This window comes from Triturus cristatus, chromosome 2_2, assembly GCF_964204655.1.
Source record: "Triturus cristatus chromosome 2_2, aTriCri1.1, whole genome shotgun sequence".
Lineage (NCBI taxonomy): Eukaryota > Metazoa > Chordata > Amphibia > Caudata > Salamandridae > Triturus > Triturus cristatus.
The window spans coordinates 923,930,819-923,955,324 of record NC_140582.1 but is presented as its reverse complement, the minus strand read 5'-3'; the positions used below and the strand labels follow the sequence as shown (position 1 = coordinate 923,955,324).

Sequence of the window (24,506 nt, the reverse complement as noted above, 5' to 3'; positions counted from 1 at the left end):
TCTCTCTCACACTCTCTCTCACACTCTCTCTCACACTCTCTCTCACACTCTCTCTCACACACTCTCTCACACACTCTCTCTCACACTCTCTCTCACACTCTCTCTCACACTCTCTCTCACACTCTCTCTCACACACTCTCTCTCACAACTTTGCAGAACCCAAACAGAGGGTCCGAGGCCCTGACTGAATAGCCATGCAACAGATGGGATGCACGTTGGTCACGTGGCAGCTGCTCGTCAAGCAGAGCCTGTATTCACTTCGGATTGACTCACTGCCACGCCGCCGAGGTCAATAATTGCTTTGCTATGTGGAGTGGTGTTTTGTGGGAGGTCTGGTGAGAGTATGACCTCCCCCTGCCCTGCTCGAGTGTTTGCTGCCACCTCTGCTGGCGGCTGAATGCTGAGGCCGGCAAGTCATCAACTGTGCACACTGGAACAAAGTGGCTGAGGGAGGGAATCTGTGAACTGCTGGCCTGGCATCAAGGGCTCTCAGGGGAGGGCAGGGAAGAGGCTGTGGTGAGAGGATGTGCCAGAGTGAGCAGGGGAGGAAGAAGGCTGGGTGAGGAAGGTGTTGAGGCCGCAGGGGGAGGAGACGGCGCCGGCTGTGAGGTAATGAATGGCTGGACCAATGAGGTGCTCAATGAGTTGGTTATGTACTTCCTCCACCAGTGAGGTAATTGCTGGGCCAATGAGGTGCTCGATGAGTCGTTTTGGGTACTTCCTAAGCCAATAAGGTAATTGCTGAACCAATGGTGGTGCTCAATGAGCAAATCTAGTGTTGTTGGACTAATTGGATTCTCGGGGAGCCTCTATGGTGTTAGCTGAACCAAAAGGGTGCCTCATGGAGCCAGTATGGTGCCTCCTGAACCCCCAGTTTTCCCGGCGGGAAGGGATAGTGGGGGGGGGGTGGGCTCTTGGCCTAGTCGAGCAGTTCTTTGATACACCAGCAGCACAGCAGATAGTACAGGCACTCCTAGAGAGACTGCAGCAGCGGGTAGCTCAGCTTTATGCCTAGGGGGTTCTTGCACCGCGATGCTGGCACGCTCATGCCACGGAAAGCCTGTCCGATGGAGAAGGGGCCCATGAGCGGCGCAGCCGCCGTTTGCTGGGCCTGCATGGGACTGAGCTCCGACAGCAGGAAACAGATGTGGTTCAGCTCGTTCATGGTGGTCGGTGTGCGGGGCAGAATGGCATTTACGCTCTGGTGGCGGCAGGGGGCTGAGAGGGCGCGGTCCTGCTAAAGGGGGGCTTATCACGGGGGGAGGAGACGGCGCCCGCTGTAGGGGCGAGTCCTCAATTATGCACACAGGAACAAAGTGGCTGAGGGAGGGAATCTGTGAACTGCTGGCCTGGCATCAAGGGCTCTCAGGGGAGGGCAGGGAAGAGGCTGCAGTGAGAGGATGTGCCGGAGTGAGCACGGGAGGAAGAAGGCTGAGTGAGGGAGGTGTCAAGACCGCAGGGGGAGGAGACCGCGCCACTGATCGAAAAAGAACAAAAGTGAGAGCTCATTAGAAAAAAACAAAAAAAAACGATGGCCCCTGTGCGCGCTGCTGCTCGCTCCCGCAAGGTGGATGACCCACATGCACAAGTGTGTGGAAAAGTGCTGACCAATTTCTAAAGGACATCTCCTAGAGCAGCGCTTGCGCACTGCGCTAGGGTCGACCTAAAAACCCCACTGTTTTCCATAATTTCCCCTTTTTCAAATTACTGCTATTTGGTTCTCTGCTGCCCAGTGCTTTGTACCTATTGGAAGGTCTCACAGTGTGTTCACATGCCTTTCTAAAAATTAATTGCAGAAGGAACTACTTAATAAATGTTGACCAAATAAACTCTTGTTTCCTGGATGTTTCGTTTAATGGAGTAAGAGTGGCATGCAATAGACTGTGCAAAGTGGTGGCCAGACTGGTCAGTTCAGGCAGAAGGAAGGGATTTGCATTTAGTGTCTTCCACTGATATTAAATGTAAGCCGAGCGATAAGTTGCCCTAGTAGGTTTCAAAGTAAAGTCCAATTGTGGCCATCAACCATCACTTGTCCTTGCGTTTCCTCTCGTTCCCCACCTCATTTTAACTTCAGTGGCAGTAGGTGGTCATAGCAATAAAGAGATGTCAAAACATCTGACAGTGGCTGCTCAGTGTGTGCCATAGATGGCATAGTTTTCCAGCCATTACAACACAATTCATACTTACCAACTCCTCTTACATGGCTGTAGACCATCTTATACAAGTAAATGTGGCCTGCAGTTCTCAACTTACTCTGTGGCTTTTAGCATTATTAAACACAATGAGATGATGGACGGAGCGCTGAAAGTTTTCAGACACTCACCCCCAGTCACAGATCTGGGTTGAATCCATCATCATTCTTTGGCTCACTTCACCACCTCCGTTCAGACCCAGCTATATGCAATTAGTCTTGACCCTGTGCCTCATGGGAACAGTCCTGCCCAAACTCCCTAGCTAGGTCTTCATTGAACCGGAAACCAGCATCCTAGGACCGGTTTCGGAGTAACACCCCTCATCAGCCAGACACGCTTGAATCCAGTAGCATTATTAGGCATCAGAGTTGGTTGGAGCAGTAGAATAAGGGATCTTTAATGTCAGTGATAGCTATTTGATCATCTTTGTAATTATGCTTCTTGCGTAAGCATGGAGCGGAAAATGCCAAAGCACATTCTTAGGCTTTGACTTGCGTCACTGCAGATTTCTTGGTTTGGTCCTGGAGGGTATGTTTCTCAACTGTTTTAATCCTTTTGTCCTGTGATTGCAGCTCTACATTTATAAGCTCCTGTGTCATTTCAATGTCTTGGAATTATTCATGATCTTAAGTGTATTGTGCACAATTGTACATGAATGTATACGTGATTTGATTTTAAAACCCTATGCAAATGGATGTGTGGATGTTTGATGACCCATAACCCATTCAAAATATCTATGTAGTTCTGTTGATGTAAACCTAAAAGGATATTTAATTGTTCTTATTTGATTTCCTCAGAAAATTATTGGTGTTTTCAAACCAAAGTCTGAAGAGCCTTACGGTCGTTTGAATCCAAAATGGGCAAAATATTTTCAAAAAATATGCTGCCCCTGCTGCTTTGGTCGAGGCTGTCTAGTTCCTAATCAGGGATACCTCTCGGAGGCTGGTGCATATCTAGTGGATGACAAACTTGGATTGGGAGTAGTACCTAAAACCAAGGTAAGACAAATTTGTGTTTATCAAACTTTCCAAAATCACTACTTCCAATAGTTTCTAAAGATCTGTACCACAGACCGACAGTGGCTCTTAACCATGCTGAGCTGAAAATGTTGAACAAAGCCAAGCTCTTTTTTATGTTATCCTTGGAGAATATTTTAGAGCTTCTCAAAGGTGGCATGCTTATTTTTTGGAGAAACGGTAACGTGTTGCAGGTAGTTGCTTAAAGTAATTTGTTACTAGTCGTAGTGAAATACCAAATCCCACCAGTCCATGTCCTACAAGTACAGATTCAGACCTCCTACTGTGGGCAGGAACTGGGAAGCACACAAGATAAACATTCAAAATAGGCAATGACTAAGAATACAACATCTACCGTCTTAATAAAAGAGAACCAAAAATATTACATTACAATTAGTATTCCTACAGATACACGGGTTTTTAAAAAAAATAAACATCCACACCTCTTGATGACCTGATCCTGTGCTGGTTGAATATTCAAGGATGACATCTGTAGTTTGATGAAGACAGGGAATTATCCAACCGTCTCCTGTGAAGTCAAAGTGTAGCTTGGTTGCACCTGCAATGATGAATTGTTATCCGCTAATACAGCTTCTGTATTGCCAGGTAAAGGTACATTAGGGTGAGAAAATAACACATTACCAGATACAAGTAATTTTTTCCGTAGCAGTTCTTTTAGTCATCAAGAGTCTTTTAGTTTTTTTTGTCCACCAATGACCATCAGCCAAATTAAAAGAACTATAAACTTAAACTATAAATGGACCTTTTGAGCTCATTGATTGCATATTCTTTAACAAGACCCAAGTACCAATATTAACATCAGTCTTGCTCACTTTAGCATGGCAAAATACCTCAACTTTAGACTTGAGATTATGATAATTTACTCTTTCCTCCTAGTAAGAATCCTTAACTCTTTGAAGAAACTTGTCTGCCAACCTGTCAGGGACCAAACCTGTACGTGATTTCCTCCCTCTTAACAAAATAAAAAGTGATGCGTCGGTAACAAGTGTGGCATGTTATGATATACTCAAACCGTTCCTTGACAAATTCCACGACATTAAGAGCACATGTTAAAGCAGTTTGTATACCTCCCTTAACCAATTTGTTAACTCTCCTCACTGCTCAATTTGATTGAGGACTATATAAAGGCACAGTATAATGTTTAATTCCTTCATTTTTTTTTTTATTTTTTTTTCTTTATTGTCTCCATTCTGTCTGATACAAGTTACACACTATTGTCCATAGTAGGTTCTGATGGTGAACCTTCTTAGGCGATAACTTAATTTAAAAAAATCTATTGTTACTTGTGTTTTCATTTCGCTAAAAAAATCATTAATCTATTTGAAAAAGTAATCCACAAGTACAATCCAGTTAAACAATTTATCCAGTAATGCTTTTATATGTCAGGCAAAATCCATTGCAAAAGGAACCAGTGGCAAAGACCTAATTTAAGTTTCCAGGGTTTGTTTGATAACAGATATTTTTCACTTTGCTAATGTCATCAACATCTTGTTCCATGTACGGCCACCAAAAAGAATACTTTAGGGTTTGTTTTTAGTGGCAGTGGATACTAAGTGACCAGAATGTGAACACAATTATTTTCGACCCTCCCCCGATTGGTGGAACAAATTTGCCCACCCTTAACAATACACCTGATTCAACAGGCATAGTTGCCAAAGAGTGGCATTGTTGTTTGATGCAGCCTGTCAGACCCGCCGAGTCCGGCAGAAACTCTGAACTTGGAAGCCCTGCTCAGCGTCTCATTTTAGCAGAGGAGAGTAACCCTGGCAAGGGGGAAGATAAGCAGGGGGTGCGGTAGCGGGCACAGCCGGCTAGGACCCATTGTGTTGGGTAGAGACCCGGGTCTCCGAAGCAGTCTGACCGGAATCGGTTGCGGCTCTTCCAGTTTTGTGCCATACAAATGAGTGTTTATGGTGTATGCACTCTAGTAGTATGTCTTGGTGTTTAGTGATGGTGCTTTATGGCATGTTGAGGCTAGCTGTTATTTATTATAACGCACGTTTTCACTTATAATTGCTTGGAGGAGCTGTTTGTATTCATTTGTATGTGTTTTTGTGCAAAACAAAAATATACACCGTCTTAAGTGTTTAAGGTCCCCAGGCTGAAGCGGACATAGCAAACCCATGCCCCAACACAAACTCCACATTGCACACAAACCTACTTTTATTTGCAGCTTCCACCCACATTAATAAATGGTATAAATGTGCAGTGAAAAGAGAACGTTTAATCGGTTTCTTAATTTAAAAAAAGATGAATAAATATCTCTGGAGAGATGAAATTTAAACGAATCTTGAAAGATCTTTTTTGCTTGACCTGCCTTTTACGCACACTTTGTTTGTTGCTAGATGGGGGGTGGGGGGAGGGGAAAGGATGACAAAAAAATTACGTGAAGCAGAAGGAGGTATTACATATGGAGTTTCGCGCTTCTCCGTACCACAGGTGGTCAGTGCTCCTCCCACCACCAGCGAAGACTGCAGTGAACGTTGAACGCCGTAATGGTGGCAGCTTGAAATGCGGAGTTCAAAGAACCGCGGAGAGCTGACGATCGTGCCGACGATCGTGCCGAGAGCTGCTGCTGAGACTCGCTGATGGGGGGGGGGGGGGGGGGGGGGGGGAGAATGAGTATAAACGGAAGATTAGACGAGTTTGGCACCGCTAATGAGGGATAACGAGGGAAAGCTTATGTTGTGGAGGATTTTGCCGTGAGCTCCAGAGAGACTGAACTGAGGCTGGATTGTGGATCTGAGGCTGAGCCCAGACTGCTGTTCACTGAGCACCAAGGAGTGAACAAAGGAGGCAGAGGGTGAAAAGCAGCAGCAGCAGGGGGATAACGTTTCATTTGACATTGACTGTAAGAGCATAGTGAATGCTGCCCGGCGCTGGAATACTTTGGCATAAGGCTCCGCGCTGAAGGCTTAAGGTGAAATAGCAAAACCGCTAAAGCTGCTCAAACTGCAAACCGTAAAATACAAGGCGCAGAAGGCACAGATGCTCCTTTGGGAAGCTGATAGTAGCTAACTGCAGCAATTGAAGAACAGAAGAGGAGCTGGTGTTTGATGCAGTAAGATTATAAGAACTGTCACAAGCTCTTAGTATGGAATAAATTGCGGACAGTCTGCTGCAGGGAAAAAAAAATAACGTTGGCAAGTTCTCCGCATTGGATAATTTGAGGCCAGTTGGTTTTTTTTCTCTTATTTTGTTTGCTTGTTGTTTTAGAGAGTGACGGGGCTCCAAGCAAAAAAAACGCATCTTGCAGGCAGAGGAGACACTAACCTCGGCTAAAGCCCCGAGTGCAGTCAATCTTTCAGGATTAAACTCCAGTTCCAAGAGCTCTGCTGAGGATTTATTTGAACCACAGTCAGAGTTACAGCAAGCGAGGGGGGAGGGACCCCACTCATGTAACTGAAGGATCTAATGATGGTGATGATGAGAGGGGATGGACCAGCGAATCCATGGCAGCGATGGAAAAAGGCAGAACTGAAGAACTATAAAGATTTCCTGTTTGTGAAAAAGAATACTCAGCCAATAACTGCTCAAGGTATGCCACACCTAAGTACTGCTCTCCCAGTAACACCAGGGGAAGACGCAACAATTAATTGTCTTGAGCTGTTACACATATCTTCACCTTCTCGAGCCTCAACCTTAGTTCCAGAGTTCTCGGCGCTTGCTCAGTCAGAAGAGGGAAGCTTGTCACACGGCCAGGCAAATTTATTAGTCTCATTGGATCAGCATTTGCTCCCTGATCCCTTGTCTGCTGTAGAAAACATCCTAAAACAGTCCCAGGGAAAATCCCATGCAACAATGGAGAAGGGCTCAAAACTACTATGTCAAATAATCAATTTCGAGAATAAGAGCCCGCAAGAGAACGCTGAACTCTCATTTATTGGAGCCAACTCGCAACAGATTGAAATAAAAACTTTACTAAATCTCATATTGGATGAGATCCGGAGTATGAAAAACACCCAGGAGCATGAGACAGCCACACCATCTTTGGTTGGAAAAAATTAAAGAATCAATTGCAGGTATTCCGCAAGACTCCAAGAAGCGGAGTCAAGGATAGCTTACCTTGAGGATCAGATGAGCTCCACGATTCAAAAAATCAACTCCGCAGACATTATCCTTGAAAATAAGCTCGAAGAATTGGAAAACCTTTCACGCCGCTCTAATCTTCGGATTGTTGGAGTGCCGGGACCAATACCCTTCTATGGGTGGAAACATTAATTAAGCAAAAAATGCTCGCAGACTTCACTGGAGATCTGACATTAACTAGAGCATATCAGATTCCTGCTCACCCAATCCCTAATTCTAAGTACCCTCGTATTTTGACCAACTTTTCAGACTACAGAATAAGAGAACATTCTGGCTAAAGCGATTCAGTAAAGACAGTGTTCTATTAACGAGGGCACTAAATGCCGGATCTTTCCAGATGTCTGCAGGTGCGGCACGCAGACGTAAAGAGTTTGCATTAAATAGATACAGAAGCTTCACACAGAGGGCTCAAGCATCCATCGCGCAGCAATCTAAGCTAAGAGTGTTGGTTAGAGGAAAATTCCATATGCTTTCGCGCTTGGAGGAAGCACAGGAGCTATTAAGAGAGATTACTACTGCAAAATGAATCACTGGGAATTACTAAATGTTTGATTTATGTTGTTGGCTGGGTCTTCGCTGCTGTGTGGGGGAGGTAGATCACCTAGGGTGCAGAAACGGGGCACCCCGTTGTTACATAGGGTGGGAGAGATGTGGTTTGCGGGCCTGATGGGATGACCACATGTCCGGGGTGGGTTCCAGGGGTTAGGGGTCAGGGGTAATGGTGTTTTAGGTGGGGTTTCTCTGGGAGTGGGTTTAGCAATAGTACAAAATGAACAGGATAGATTTTAAACTATTTTATAGAATTACTCTAAATTGTGTAGGTCAGGTCAGATGGGATCAAAAATACAGACTACAGCAGGTCAAACAAAAAAACCAATAAATGCAGAACATAAAAAATAGTGACATGTAATGTTAATGTATTACTTAACCCGCGGAAAAGAGCTGCTCTTTTAAATTGGGTCACCTCCCTCTCTCCGGAGATTGTGTGTTTTTTTTTTTTTTTTTTTTACAAGAAACACATCTTACGATTGATATCCCGAAGATGGCACTTCCCAAGAGGTATTCAGACATATTTTTCTTCTGCTAATTTGGCTGTCCGAGGGGTAGGGATTTTACTAGCGAACACCGTTGACTGGCAGGTTAAGGAGGTACAACGAGATGGGAAAGGTAGATGGCTTTGGGTGAAAGTAAGGCTGCAGGAAGCAGTTCTGAACCTGGTGAATTATTATGGTCCTATATAGGACGATACTGCAACATTAGGTCAAATATATCAATTAGCAGTATGAATGGAAGGCATATTAATTTTGGGGGGTGATTTTAATTTCATTTAGAATCTGGCACTTGATATATCAAACAAGGCGAAGCGCCAACTAAAGCCGAAAACCGCAAAATTAATAAGCAGCCTTACAAAAGATTTCTCATTAACGGACCCCTGGAGACTAGGACATCCTTCTCTCTTGCAATTTACCTGCTACTCAGCAAGGTTCAGATCAGCTTCACGACTGAATTATTTTTTAGTCGATAAATTGGTTGCCAACGGCCCGGCAGAAATAGTGGCCAATTCTTTTTCAGAGAATTCTTTAGTTTCATTTACATTAAGATTAAATGGTACTTCAAAAAAGACGTCCGGATGGCAATTTGATAAATCCTTATTACAAGATTTGACTCGGTTAACAGAAACCATAGAGTTCATAAAGGAGTTTTTCCAGCTTAATTTAAACACAGCCCCCCTGTTTATGGTCTGGGAGGCTTTTAAAGCTACTTCTAGAGGTCAGGCTATATCATACAAGCCAAGAATAAATAACTTACAGAAACATAAGATTTTGGTACTCCAGAATGCCGTGGAGAAGGCCAGACTAAAGGTAACCTTAACAGACAAGCCAGAGCCAATTATAAAGGCACAGCAGCAAGAGCTAGCAAGGGCTAAGGACAAATTGAAAGATTTCTTTTTAATCAAGGAGATAACAGGGAGTAAGGCCTACCAACAAAAGCTCTACGAGGAAAGTCAGCAGATTGGTAAATTTCTGGCGTGGTCTACAAAATATCAAAAAGCTGCTCAATTAATCAGCCAAATCGGGGCGCTAGGTGGCGCTGGACCATCATGGCCGCACTTCAGTGAGGCTCCCGCCGGCCGGGCGAAACTAAACCTTGCAGCACTATCCTCCGGGCCAGTTACTAACAACCCAGCGCTACCGAAGGGCAGCACAACTTTGCAGGACCACTCGGTGCGAGTTTGCAGACCGTTGGTGACCTGGCGGCGAAGATATCGATCGTTGCTGACACTGGGCGCAGTGCAACGCGTGGTGCGGAACTGCGGAGCGGCGGCTTTTGACAACTCGAGCCTGGGGATTCGTTGGGCCTTGTGGGCCGTGGGCGAGACGTCGGCTGTGGTCGGCGCTGCTGTCACTCTGCTGAACACTTGTGGTGAGCCTGTGCCCCCCCTCCCTAATTGGCCCTGCCGGTGACTGCCTGGGGCGACGATTGTGCCGGGGGCCCAGGGTGGGACCTCGCTGTATCGGAGGTACGGGGGAGTGCCCGTCGTTGCTCTGCCTGCCTGGCCTGCGCATCCTGGGGCCGATGTGTGCTCTTCTGGGCCTGGTCGCCGCTAGGGAGCCGTGGACAGAGACTCCTTGAGCTGCATAGGGGCGAAGGCTGGTGGCAAAGTCCCTTCTCTGGACCTGCGCTGGGAGGCGGCGGCGGACCTGACTCAACAGAGGTCTTCCTGGCTCTCCGCTTGGCTCTTTGCCCCGATTGGGACCCTGGTGCCTGTGGCGCAGTGGGTTTGCGGCCTTGTCCCCGCTGGGGCCGAAGGGGTGCTGTGGCTCCTGCTGGGGGCTGGGCTGAGCACCTGGACGCCTTTCCGTGCGGAATACTTCTGGTGGCTTGAGGGGGGCTGGTCGCCCGGTGTGCTCTACCTGGGTCTGACGTTGGAGGTGTGGACTGTGGCTGGCCCCTTGAGTCGGTACTTACTGAGCCACCCGGACGTAGAAATCACCGTGCGGACTGGCTATAGGTGACCTGTGCTCTCGCCAGCGGCTAACATGGGCAAATCGGACGCAAAGCAGTCAACGCTACACTTCAACCCCCCTAAAAAGAAAACGCGCACGCCACCTGTGGATGGCGGAGAGCTGGGCCCTGGTGAGGAGGAGGAGGTGGACTGGAAGACTATCCTTTTAGGCATGCAGAAGAGCCTAACCTCCATCGACGCCAAAATCGATAACATGAATACGCGCCTGGAGGCGATAGTGCATCGGCTGGACCAGCACGGGGAGCGTCTGAAGGAGGCGGAGGGGCGAATATCGGAGCTGGAGGACGGTGCCGTGACTGGTGCAACTAAACTGTCACAGATGGACCGGCTGCTCAAGGTCATTGCCGAGAAAAATGAAGATTTGGAGGCGCGTTCTCGACGGAACAACGTCCGCCTGATTGGCCTTGCAGAGTCCAGTGGTGGGGGCCGCATGGAGGATTTCATGGAGAGGCTGCTGATCGATAAATTTGGTCAAAACTCTTTTTCGCCGCAGTTGGTAGTAGAGCGTGCCCACCCTCCTTGGGGCCTCGACCGGTCCCTGGGGCTCCGCCGTGCCCTGTCATCATCAAATTCCTCAATTACAGGGATCGCGACACTCTGCTGCGCCTGGCCAGGGAGAAGCAACCGAATCTGCATGAAAACACCACTATCTCTTTCTATCCGGACTTTACCCAGATGGTGCAAGAGGCCCGCCGCAAGTTTGCAGGAGTAAAGAAGAAGCTGCAACAAAGGGACATTCCATATTCCATGCAGTATCCCGCCAAGCTCAAGATCACTCATCATGGCAAGGCCCTTTTCTTCGGCAACCCGCAGCAGGTGGAGGACTTCCTAAAAGAACAGCCCTCTGCTGCCTCTCAGCGGCGCAGTCCTGGGACACGATCGGGCTCCCGCTCTCCGACGTCTGCTCCGGACTGATGAGTACTGCTGTCATGGTTTCTCTTCTGTTTCTTTTCCCCTGCGTCTCTTTTCTCTTTCCTTCTTGCTTCGCATTGCCTATTCCTCCTTGCTCTTGTTTCTCCCCTTTGATTGGACCGTCCTTTGGCTGCGGATATGGATTGGCTGCACTCATGGGGGTGATTGCTCTTGCCATGGTGGGGGCTGCCTTAGCCTTTAGACCTCTTTCAGATGTAGGGGATGAGAAGACATTACCATCAGGGGAACACCCCCCCCCCACCCCCATCCCACGTAGACTCCTCGCCCAATGGGGTGATGGTGCGGTGGGTGCAATGATGGGGCTGGGGAGGGTAGGTCCGGCACACTGGTGTCTCCCGTAGAGGGTATACCCCCAATTCAACAGTTATGTTCGCTGTAAGGGATGGGAGGGGGTCTGGATCCCGGCAGGATTGGGCTGCTGCGGTGAGAGGGGGTGGGATGGGAGATGGAGGCGTTTACAGGGGAATGGTATTTGGGGAGGGTTCCCTCCGACGAGTTGGGGGAAGTCGGTTGGGCTGGGTGGGGGGGGGATTTGTATTTGTGACAACACACTTGAACACTGGATCACACACTATTCTTTGCCCGGGCTTGAATTCTGGCAATCTCCGTATTGCGGCCTGGGGGTGGGGGCATGGTATCTTCCTAGCGTGGGGTGGGTTGGGCAGTGGGGTGCGGAGGCTTGGCCGCAAGGCCTACCTCGCTTCATCAATTGGTGTCCCCTCGAGTAATGGTGCTGGGGGAGCGAAGTGTACAGCGTGACCCGCACAGTAGGATCAATGTATTGACGTGGAACATACGGGGGTTGGGAGACCCGCGCAAGCGTCGTCAGGTCTTGGGTTATTTAGACCGCCATCAAATACACATAGCACTACTGCAGGAAACCCATACAGAACCCCGTAGGGCACCTACATTTGCATCAAGATGGGCGGCATATGGCCTCTTTTCTTCATACTCCACATACTCTAGGGTAACGGCCGTTCTAGTAAAAAAACATACCCCGTTTGTGCCTCTGGGGGAAAAAACTGACACTGAGGGACGATTCTGTGTTGTGTGGGGACGGATGGGTAATGCTACCGTTACCATTGCATCCTCTTATGGGCCTAACGTGGACGGACCCACCCATTTCATCTCCCTGTCGGCAGTCATATTGGATATAGGGTCTACGCACCTGATCTGGGGCGGGGATTTCAATGTTACCCTAGACCCTGCCCTGGATCGCTCTAATGCAGACACTGCGCATCACCCCCGCTCACAGGCTTATGTTCTAGACCTAATGGCGCATCACTCGCTGCTTGACGCGTGGCGACGCATTCACCCGGATACGCGGGAGGGCACGCACTGGTCGACATTGCACTCCACCTGGGCTCGGTTGGATTACCTGCTCCTGTCAAGGACTCTAGGACCCTCCCTGTTGGGAATGCGACACTTGCCTCGTACCTATTCTGATCATGCGCCTGTGCTACTCACTCTGGCTAGGACTGGACTGGTTGGCGACCCGCTTCCGTGGCGCATGCATCCTAACATCCTACTGGACGAATTGTTGAAGTCTGAGATGGCCCAGGAGATCAGAGTTTATAGACCGGAATCTGGGGTCGGTGGCCTGCGTGGCGACGGTGTGGGAGGCCTTTTAAGCCACCATGCGGGGTCTGTGTATTTCTAAGGGCTCGGGAGTCCTGCGCTCACTCCGCACTACGCTGACCACTTTGGAGCGAGCCTTACAAGCCCTAGAAACTGGCCCTAATTTTTTGGGTGACCCTGTGGCACAATTAGACTACCGTACCAAACTCACCGAGTTCAAGATCGCGGCTGAGAGAGAAGTACGCTTCCGCGGTAAGTATTTCACTGCGCGAGCGTATGGCGAGGGGGAGCGACCTGGCAGGTTTTTGGCGGGAGCTGTTCGTCCTCAGCGTGGCGCTAATCACATACTAGAGGTCAGGGCCCCAGACGGCACTATGCAGCATGACACGCCTTCTATACTGTCCACCTTCGTGTCTCATTATTCCGCCCTGTATACATCCCAACGTGAATCGCCCTTGGAGATGTCCAAGTACCTATCAGAGCTTACCCTCGGATGGCTATCTGATGCTCAGCGGGAACTCCTGGCGGCTCCTATAGGGTTAGCCGAAATTAAGGAAGCCATAATGCAGATGGCGTCGGGTAAGTCACCGGGCCTGGACGGCTTTCCTATTGAGTACTATAAAACTTTCATTGACCCACTAGCGGCAGTTCTGCGAGAGGTGTTTGAGGAGGCTAATGAGACCGGCTCATTGCCGCCCAGTATGTCAGAGACTCTCATCGTCTCTCTTCTTAAGCCAGGAAAGCCCCCGGATAGTTGCGATTCATACAGGCCTCTTTCCCTCATCAATAGTGACGTGAAGATCCTGGCCAAGGTGCTAGTGAATCGTGCTAACCTCCTGATTGGAGGGCTGATACTGCCAGATCAGGCGGAGTTTATTCCGGGCCGATCTACCTCCCACAACTTGCGGACGCTCTTCTCGATTTTGAATAACGCGGATCCCTCCCTTGCCCTGGTGGCGGTATTTTTGGATGCCACCAAAGCGTTCGATTCGGTCGAGTGGGACTGGGACTATCTTCACCTGATCCTCAAAAATATGGGCATGCCAGTGGCATTCTCCAGATGGATTCAGATTCTGTACTGCTGCCCCAAGGCAAGAATCCTTATTAATGGCCGCGTCTCACTGTCGCCACTTCTTTTCGCATTGGCGATAGAGCCCCTGGCGTCCCGCCTGCGGCAGAATTACCTCGCGGCATCCCTGAGATGCCAACGGCGGCAAATCTTACTGTCACTCTATGCGGATGATCTCACACTCGGGATAATCTGAACCCTATACTTAGAGAATTTGTTCGATTTGCGCTGTACTCGGGGATCCACATTAATTGGGGTAAATCCGCTGTTTTCCCTCCCACGAACGGTATTGATAGAGTCCCGCTTGACTTTCCCCTGGAGTGGTGCGACGAGGGCGTTAAGTACTTGGGAGTATGGGTTTCCAGGGACCGACAGGAGGTGCTGCGCATGAATTATGGTAGGGCGCTCGACGCTCACATGTGGTCCGGTGGCTGACTCTGCCGCTGACCATGGCCGGTCGAATTTCCCTTATAAAGATGGTTATACTCCCTAAGCTGCTCTACCTCTTCCTCAATATACCGTTTCATCCGGGAGGTTACTTCTTTCGGGAATTAAGATCAGAGCTTATCCGTTTGGTGTTGGGGGGGGTAAGAGACCGCGGCTTAAATGGTCTGTACTCGCGCGTCCATACGGGCATGGTGGATTCGATATACCGGACTTTGAACTCTATTATAACAGTGCTCAGGCGCACTATGCGTACTATTGGTATCGGCCCTCCCCCTTCATGCCACAGACTGCGGTGGAGCACTGGTTGGCGGATCCGGTTCCGCTGGAGGGGGCGGCCCTCGCCGAAGTGCCTTCGTATCGCGCGGACCGCAACCCTGTACATGCTACGGCACATGCTTGGAGTGTTATCGCTGACCGTCTTGGCTCGTCATTTCTCTATTCTCCGTTGATGCCTCTGGTGTATCATCCGGCTCGCCCACTCTTAGGAGAAGAGATGTTCCGGAGAATAAAATTGAAGATGGGGATTGCGAACTGGGGTGATCAATTTCATGAAGGTAGATTTTGTGATCTCCCGCTCCTCTACGGGGACGTTGTCCCCACCCCCCTGGAAGTTTTTGCCTTCATTCGGCTCCGCAGCGGGCTACAGAAACTGTTGCCGGCATATCCGGGTGAACCCCCCTGTTCTGGAACAGTTTCATTATCTGCTCGACTCCTCTTCGCCTTCGCATATGGTCTCCTCGCTTTATCGGCGGATATATAATTGTGATGGGGGGTGGTGTTGAGGTCCCGTGCGGGCTGGGAGGCCGAGATTGGCATTGTGTTTACGGACGACCAGTGGGAGTTCTGCTGTTCGCAGACTGAGATGATCTCCTCTAGTACTAGGTTCCGCGTTATCCATTACAAATTCCTACATCGTCTCTACTGCACTCCAGCCCAGATGCATAGGTTTCATCTTCGTGATAATGATTGCTGCGACAGATGTCATTCTCCTGGAGCGGATTTCTTTCACCTGGCCTGAACCTGCCCAAGCATAGATGAATATTGGAACCAGGTATACGAGGCCTTGGGGGAAATGCTAGGGTCCCCGTTGCTGCCCTCTCCTTTGCAAGCCCTATTGGGGTATACTCGAGACATACCTAAGTCAGACCGCCGTTTTGTTACTAGTGCACTGATGCTCGCTAAGCGCCGTATAGCGTGTCGATGGGGGCGAGGTAGACGCCCCAAGTTTAAGGAGTGGCTACGGGATTTGATTACCTGTCAGGAAAATGTCCTGTTGTATTCAGAGTTGCTTCCGTCTGCGTCCCGGCCCTCCGACATCTGGGGACCCCTGACGCGGTACCTCGCAGCACACAGCGACCAGCGATCGCCTTCCGCTTCTGTTGAGGGATGACTCTCCTGCTGCCAGCCCTGGTTGGGGGGGGGGAGGCGCTTAGTACAGGCCTTTCGGGGATTGCATCATTTGCTTTTGTCCTACCCATGGGGACTCTGCCTGCGCAGGGGCGTAAATGATGGCCACCTGCGGTGCTACCCTTTCATAACATACCACTACATTGCCACAGCGAGCCATACGGGAACGCCACTTGTCCTTATGAGGCAGTGCGACTGGATGCTTCTGGAGGCACATTGCATGTTGAATGTAATCATGGGGAGGCCTGTCGGGGAGGGGCAGGGCCTATGTCGGGATGTTTGGGGATCAGGAATGGCCTTTGGGGGGACAGTGTTGTGTAGAAACATGTATCTGGCCGGTGTATAAGATTCCATGTAGTATGCTATTCTCCTACTGACTCCATGTATGGACAAGTGTGTTGCATTGTTGTTCTTTGATGCATAAATCTTAAATAAAGAGTTAAAAAAAAAGATTAATCAGCCAAATCAAACATCCTTCCACAGGCATGCTAGAAGATGATAAATTGGCTATCGCTCAGGTGTTCCTTACACATTTTAATCAAATTTAAGCAGAAACCCAGAGGATAGAAGAAGCAGATTTAATGAGTTACTTTGATACTTTGGAGCTGCCTTTATCGCAGCAGCTTTTGGAGGCACTGAATGCCCAAATAGGGATTTCAGAAGCTTAATCAGTATTAAAGTATGCCTAATGCGAAGGCCAGTGGAGCGGACTGGATTCCTGTAGAAGTATATAAGGCATTACAAAACAAGCATTCGCATAGCCAATAGGTCTCGCTTTTGGGACCTTATAAGTATTTAGTTATGCACCACAATATCCTTGGTGCAACAACATCAACTGCTGCATGGCTAACCACTTATATGGTCCCAAAGGCGACACCTATTGGCTATGCCAATGCTTGTTTGAGTCTGAGCAATGACGCTCAACATCCTGCAATTCTGGGCAAATCCCTCAATCACCCGTGCCTAACAAAAAAACAAATGTGTCCTTGTGTAACATAAATAGTGCTCATGTAAAGAGCTTTGATACCTTCGGGTCAAGTAAGTGCTATAAAAAAAACTCCGAAAGAAAAAAAAACATGTAGAGTAATATGTATGTCGAGTCGACAGCTATCGTGTAGCACCATGCTGTACATGACAGCTGGCTGACCAGGCTTTGTCTCTAATGGCAACATTGAAAGCTGGTATTTTCAAACAAAACTACAAATCCCAGAATGCAAAGTGTTATTGACTTACATACCCAACGTTGTTGCACGACATCAGCACTTTGTAAAAATTATGTTTTTTCCCCCAAAAGTTCTTATTTGCCGCTGGAAGGGAGCTTGTGTTTCCAGCACACCACACAGGGTTATGCTGACAACTCTAGGAACAGTTGTAGCTGGCCAGCAGTCAGCCAGCCGGCTTCCATGTGGCCGCAGCTGGCCCCGCCCACCATATGTGAGTATATTCTCTGCCTCGCAGAATCGTGGGACAAGAGACCGGGCCCTGGAAGCGAAGGCGCAGACGAGACAGGCTTGATAATGCACAGACAGGTAAAACATTAGCCATGGCACACCGAGGGCAGCCTCGCCGCACCAGGCAGCGTGCAACCGAGGAGGAGGGGTGAGCCAGCCTGGTTTGTTTACCACCGCTAGAGCGTGTCAGCGAGCTTCGGAAAACGAGATACCACTTCCAAAAGCTATTTAGGGGTATATTATGGCATAAATTGTCGCAGTTATTGGGGTGGAGAGTGAAAAAAAAGCCATAAAAGTTAAGGAGAGCAGCTGTTGTGTTTAGATGTTATTATAGAGCCAGCATAGAACTTTAAGGACACTTCGTGGCACTTTGGCGTACTGCAGAAGTGCACGTCAACGGAATATACATAACATGCATTGGCCGCGCGGCTGCTTGGGCGGCCTGTAGGTAGTGCATATAGATGCTGGGTGGGACGAGGATGCCACTAAAAGGTGGCAGTGTCCACAGTTTACAGTATAGGGTAAAGTCAAGAGACCTGCTGAGTACACAGAAAGGCAATACTCGTGTGGCAAAAGAAAGTTACCACCTAACTTGAGGCTAGGGTGTGACAGACGGCTGGGAAAATGGACGGAGCCGAGAGGGTAGCAGTGGTTAGGTCTTGTCAAGGTCTGTGCCTGAATGATCGAACCAGTAACAGGTCAGAATTGGTCGCAGATGGCAACTTTAGAAGAATATGACTGAACGCACGTAGGATGTATAACAAATTCAGACTCGCATAGCTTACATACATCCATTAATGCAGCTTCTAAGCCCTGCATCTCAACAGTTGTTACTAGGTCTCTATGAACACTGCGCCAAAAGTAAAAAATAAAAAAATGCAGCCGTGAAAAGATGAAGCTCTGAAAATGTGAAGCAAAAACTAAGAGCGCAGGCCTCAGCTTTTTTCTAAATACGTGTTTTGTCTTGATGGCTGCACTCGTCGCTGCTGTGTATGGATAAAACAGATTTATGAATTATGCCCTGATTTTCGTTGTGCTGTAACACACTTATAAGATAGCGCCTGTTCCGATGTGAGTGCTACTCACATACAATTAAACCAGTTTTGTAGAACAGTAACACTTCTATCACATCTTCTTATAAAGGGGCAAATTTCTGTTGTGTGATGTCATCTTTCCCTTTAAGGTAGTGTATGTTAAAGCAGTAGTATACTGTATGACGACCTTTGTATGGCATCGGATTTATCATCCTCCTCCCAGGCTGACTGTTTTAAGAACCTCCAACCTTGGTCTAGGGTCATTAACGCATGCCTCTGCGCCTCATTTGTAAGGGAGGGAAGTCTTTCCAAGTACCCAAGCTCCTCCCCAGAAGCCTTTTCCAGGCCCCAGACACCAGTAGCAGACCAAAACAAGGATCGCGATTAAACATCAAAGCGGCCGCGAATGTGAAAGTTATCGCGTCAAGCGCGCACATGCACTGTAGCTCTAGGCTGGCCTGGTAGCACTTTTTGGAGCCCTCTCAAAAAGTCTCGCCAGACCAGCGCATGCGCTGGGTCAGGCGAGACCTAAAAAGGGAGTAACTCATCTTGAAAAGTTGCTCAATGAAATAAAAGAAGGTATTGATATTCCCAATAGTTTTCAGGAATCTGTGCTAATAGTCTTTCTTAAAAAAGATAGATGCTTGTGATCCAGTTCTTATCCTCCTATTGGTCTGTTAAATACAGATTATAAATTGCTTATGAAAATTTGGGCAAAAATGATAGCTCCTTGTGCACAACAAGTGGTTCATAGCGATCAAAATGGTTTTATCCCAGGACGTTTGATGGCATCCAATACAAGACTAATGCGGTGATTATGATGGATGCCGAAAAGGCTTTGGATTTAGTAGATTGGAGTGCTTTATTTTTTATTTTGCAAAAGTTTGGGTTTCCGCTACAATTTTTACAGATGTTAAAAAAAAGTTTATAATTGTGCAGAAGCCAAAATTATTATTAATGGGCCAGAAGCCGGTAAGGTTATGATTAAACGTGGCACTCGCCAGGGATGCCCATTATCCCTCCTCCTCTTTTCATTGATCTTGCTGCCCATTGAGGGGATGGCAACAATTAAGCATTATGCGGATGATATTATTTTATATCTGAAAGCAGGGATAGATAATGTACAGAATGCTTTGGATGAAATCCAAAAGTTTACACTGGTGAGTGGTTACAAAGTTAATCGAGCAAAAAACAAAATGTTAACATTCAATGTGACACCCTTCAGATATTCCCGCTTCTTTCCAGCTAAAACCACCGCATTCAGTTATATTTTTGGGGATACACGTTACAAATGATTTTGGGCAACTATTTTTTTTAAATTATACTAATATGCTTGCAAAAGTGAAAAAGCTATTAGATAAATGGTCTTTGCTTCAATTGTCCTTAATAGTGAGGATCTCCATGGTTAAAATGTCAGTGCTCCCATTGTTTTTGTTCCTTATTATTAATCTTTCCTTGCAAATTCAGAATTATTTTAAGGAGTTGGATCAAATAATTGGGAAGTTTTTTTGGAATAATAAACATCCAGGGTTAAGATAACTACATTACAATTGAATGTAACATCAGGAGGATTGGCACTCCCACATTTTTCAACTTATCAGGCTGCTTTAGTTAATTTACTCTCCCAATTGGGCGAGGAAAATTCAGTTTTTGATAATTTCTTATTGATTCATATGTTGAAGGAAAGTAATATAGAACTCCCTGTGTTTTTACGACTAGCAAAACTCCCTAAGAAACAAGATACAAGGTGATACTCCTACTGGCTGAGAACTCAGTTATTTTTTAAGTTACAAGATATCCCTACATTCCAAGCATATACCCCTATTCAGGACTGTGTAGTAGGAGGTCTTATATTGTCCAGAGGGCCTGATCCGGTATGGCAAAGGCTGGGATATTCCCAGCTCGGGGATTTTTACAATTATGAAACATTGATTACCTGGGAAATTGTTCATTTGCAGGCTACTACGTTGACTACTGCTCTCTTTCTGAGTTTTTTTACAAATGGTGAAGTTTCTTAAAACTAATTATTCAATGCTGGGGGAGACGGTATCTCAAATCAATAAACGTATGGCAAATAAAATGGTAGGGGTTGGGTGTTGGTATCGGTTGCTTCATCAAAATGCCAATTCTGAAGAGATTTTGACGAAAGAGCTCCTAAAAATTTACTCAAACGGGCTGTAAGTTTAATACCAAAGAATGGAAACAGCTTAGCGAATAAAGCACTCCGAGGCACTAATTACAAAAGGATGAACTTTTTATCCAGAAGGTTATATTATACACCCCAGCGATTGTCTAATATGTTCCGAACAAGCCCGAATCAATGTTTTAGATGTAATAAAGACGGGGATGGTGGATGGCTGCATATAATTTACGAATATAATAATTTACAGCAATACTGGAAGGGGCTTATCGCCGAAATTTCTTGGATTTTATCATTGGTAATTGAACCATCAGCCATGCTGGTGCTATTTGGTTCTTCCGGAAAAGTGAAATGCTTTACAAAATATCAACAGTACTTTATTTTAATTGCTATTGCAGTTGCCAGGTCACTTCTTCAAAATTGGAGAACTAATATACAACCCAGCATTGAGCACTGGTTTAATAAAATGTCCAGGACCTGTAGATTAGAGGAAGCCTATGCTAAACGTATAGGAGCGACTGTAAGATTCAGGGGTATTTGGTGTAATTTCTTTTCTAATGAGGCTGCTGATGAAAACTGATCTTAAGACATGGGTGCTAATGGCCCCTATTAGCACAATGCACTTTAAAACCATATATGTCATTGACTTATTCGTTAAAATAGTTTTTTGTTTTTTATTGCACATTATATTTTATAATTTTTTTAAATGGTTAAAAATACATCGGCAGCTATATACATCTGTGCACTTTATATAAGAATGTCATCCACTGTGATTTCCTATTTTAGAACTGATAGTATGGAATGGATAACATTTTTTACGGAATTTGTATTTGTGATTAGCCATCTTGTAACTGGGGACTATTAAGAAATATGTTCTATATTCGATAGAGAAGATTCACCATGTATCTATTATGGATTGGAATTTATAACCGTAGTTAACTATGATCCGTCAATTGCTTGTTTTGCTGTAGTTCTGTAAGCTATTTATTACCTACACTTTTTTAGATGTTATTAGGATTGTTTTATATTGCCTGTTATTATAAACTTTTTTTTTTTTTTTAATAAAAAGCAGAAGGAGGGTTTTCAAATGTTGTTTTTTTTTTTTTAAAAAAAAGCAGCGACGGGTGGAAAAAGGCAGCTACGGTAATGTGTTATTTTTATGAAGGCTCTAGTCCTGTTTAGTAATAAACGACACCACCTTTAATCGGTTTCTTAATTTAAAAAAATACAAAAATCCCCAATGGGGTGAGTTTTAAACTGGGAGGATTTCGAAAAATCATTTTGCATGTCATACCTTTTACGCACGATTAGTTAATATTGCTACATGCTCGCACACTTTGTTAATGTTGCTAGATGCTCAGAGGGTGGGGGAGGGTTGATAACGTAAAGCGAAGGAGGATGCCCCCCCAAAAAAATCCAGGACTAGAGGGAAAGCAATGATTAAAATAAAAAATAAAAAAAGGGAGGAGCCTGGCGCGTGATCAAGATGGCCGCGTGAGCCTAGAGCTCCCGAGACCCTCGCTCCCTCCGGCAGATATCCTGTGAAATATCCTGTTTTTGACGCCCGGAATATTGGAGGGGAGCCGTTGCCGAGGCGATAGCCGCTGTCCGGATTGAAATCGCCCACCGGGGACCGAAGTTGTGCTGCATGGAAGTTTGTGGCCTACTCCCCGGAAGGTGCCCGGGACTTGCGTTGGCACAGTGCCCGTGCACTAATTGAACAACAGCGGCCGTGCGAGGGGCGAGTCGTCGGAAGGAAGGTGTTCTCACTTTCGCTTTCGCTTTCCTGCCTCCATCGCGCCCGGGCCTGGGCGTGAGTTGCGCTAGGCACTTGTTGCATGGTTGTCTTCTCTGTATGGGCAAGGAGACTGTCTCCGCGGCAGATTACGATGTCGATCAAATCGGACGCCGAAAAACAGAAGCCCAAGAGTACCAGGCGGGGAGGCTTTACCCAGACCAACAACATGGACCGCTATGCCCACCAGAAGGGGTCTCCGGGCGGATCTGGACAGGCACTGGAGGCTTTGAAGGACGGGTCGCCCCCCTCCGCGGAACCAACCCTGCAGGATATCATGGGGGCCATCGAGGGGATGAAGTCCTCTATCGGGCAACAATTTGAGACCCTGGCGCATAAAGTGGACGCCATATCGATCGACGTCAATCTGATTCGGGCGGACCTGGGGAAAACTAATGAGCGGGTTCAGTCCTTGGACCTTAAGACTGCTGGCCTCCTGGGCGACGTCTCCGGCCTTCAGCTGGAAGTCCGTACCTTGCGGACTGCAAATGATCACTTTGCCCGACGGCTGGAAGAGTTCGAAGGCCGTGCAAGGCGCAATAACGTGCGCATTATTGGGGTCCCGGAAAATTCGGAGGAACAGTCGGTTGACCTGTTTGTGGAGGACTTGGTGGTGAACCATCTGGCGCCCAAAGGCCTTAGTAAGTTCTTCACTGTTGAGCGGGCTCACAGAGTCCCTGGCGGGAGGCCCAAGGTGGGGGCCCCTCCGAGGCCGATTGTTGCCAGGATCTTTAACTTCAGGGACCGGGATGCCATTCTGCAAGCATCACGGGTGTCCGGCCCGATGCCATTCCAGAACACCACAGTAAGTTTCTATCCGGACTTTACCCAGATGGTGCAGAAGCAACGACAGGGCTTCCTGGCGGTCAAGAGAAGGTTACGAGAGATGGGACTGAAATACGCCATGCTCTTCCCGGCCAGGTTGCGTGTGGTGTTCAGCGGACTTTCTTTTTTGAATCACCGGACATGGTCGGCGAGTGGCTGGACACATTGCCCCAAGGACGGACTAGCGTGGAACGCTCCGGTGGAGCAGACGGTGGCGGCGATGAACAATGAGCCAAGACTTGAGTGCTGGGTCTCCGGTTCCCCCGGGAGGGTGATAGTCCGGGGGGTAGCGAGGGCAGTATGGGAGCTTTTTCCTCCTCTGGGGTTCTTTTTGTAGATTAGTCTTTGTATGGGGCGACAGGCACACTGCAAGTTGGGGGGCATTTTAGAGCATACGCAGGGGTGCAGGGTGGGGGGTGGATTGGGGTTGTTGTTGGGGTTGTTGTTGTTTTTGGTTATGCAAGGCGTAAATATGCAAGCTTCTGTGACTCGTGTGCGGTTCCACGCGGGGGGTGGTGAACTCCTTACATGTTGGGATGGGGGGTAGGGGCTTAAAAATACTCAGTTGGAATGTTAATGGCTTGGGGGATCGTATTAAGCGTGGGATTGTCCTGCAATTTCTGAAGCGATGTACCCCCGATATTGTCTTATTACAAGAGACGCACTTGGTAGGTAACACGTGCTACGCACTCAACAGGAAAGGCTACAAATTTGTCGCACACTCCGGGTTTTCCTCGGGGTCTAGAGGGGCTGGAATACTTGTCAGGTCCTCTCTGCCATTCGAGGTCGACTCCATTACTGTTGATGATAGGGGGCGCTTTGCGGCTGTAGCGGGGAGGTGGGAGGGCAGGACGCTGGTCCTGGTGTCGGTTTATGTCCCTCCTGCACTGCAGCCTTCCACACTTGCGGACTTGGAGAGGACTTTGTTGGATCTCCCAGAGGGAATGTTGGTGGTGGGTGGCGACTTTAATGCGGTTGGCTCCGGATTGCTTGACAGACACCCGCCAAGGAGCTCGGGGGGGGCTCAGAAGTGGCTTCCGGACTTTGTAGATACCCTTGGTCTGGTAGATTGTTGGAGACTGCTACATCCCACACAGCGGCAATACACTTTCCACTCCGGGGCGCATGGCAGTCTCTCCAGAATTGACTATGTGCTTACCCTAGCCGCGCACGCCTCCTTTGTGTCTGAGGCCAGGCACATGGCACGGGGTATTTCTGACCATTCGCCGGTGTGGATCTGTATGGATGTTGGTAGAGGAGTGGGGGGCAGGGTGGCTCCAATTAACCCGTGGTATTTCAGGGACCCCACGACTCGTAGTGCGGTGCTGAAGGCGGTCGATCGTTATTTCCAGGAAAACCTCGGCTCGGTCGCGTCGGCGGTGTCTTTGTGGGAAGCGTTCAAAACAGTGCTGAGAGGAGAGGCCCTCTCATTGATAGCAGCGGCCAAGCGTCGGCGCGACGCGGAGGTCGCCCAGATTGAG

At 47.9% G+C, this 24,506-nt stretch overlaps 1 protein-coding gene across 1 annotated transcript in view; it reads left to right on the top strand.

Moving 5' to 3' along the window:
- Positions 1-24,506, top strand: part of PI4K2B (phosphatidylinositol 4-kinase type 2 beta) — a 337,341-nt gene that overhangs the window by 188,821 nt on the left and 124,014 nt on the right. The window contains exon 3 of the mRNA XM_085642320.1: positions 2,990-3,190. Coding sequence (XP_085498446.1) covers positions 2,990-3,190 — 201 coding nt within the window. The remainder of the gene's footprint in view (positions 1-2,989; positions 3,191-24,506) is intronic.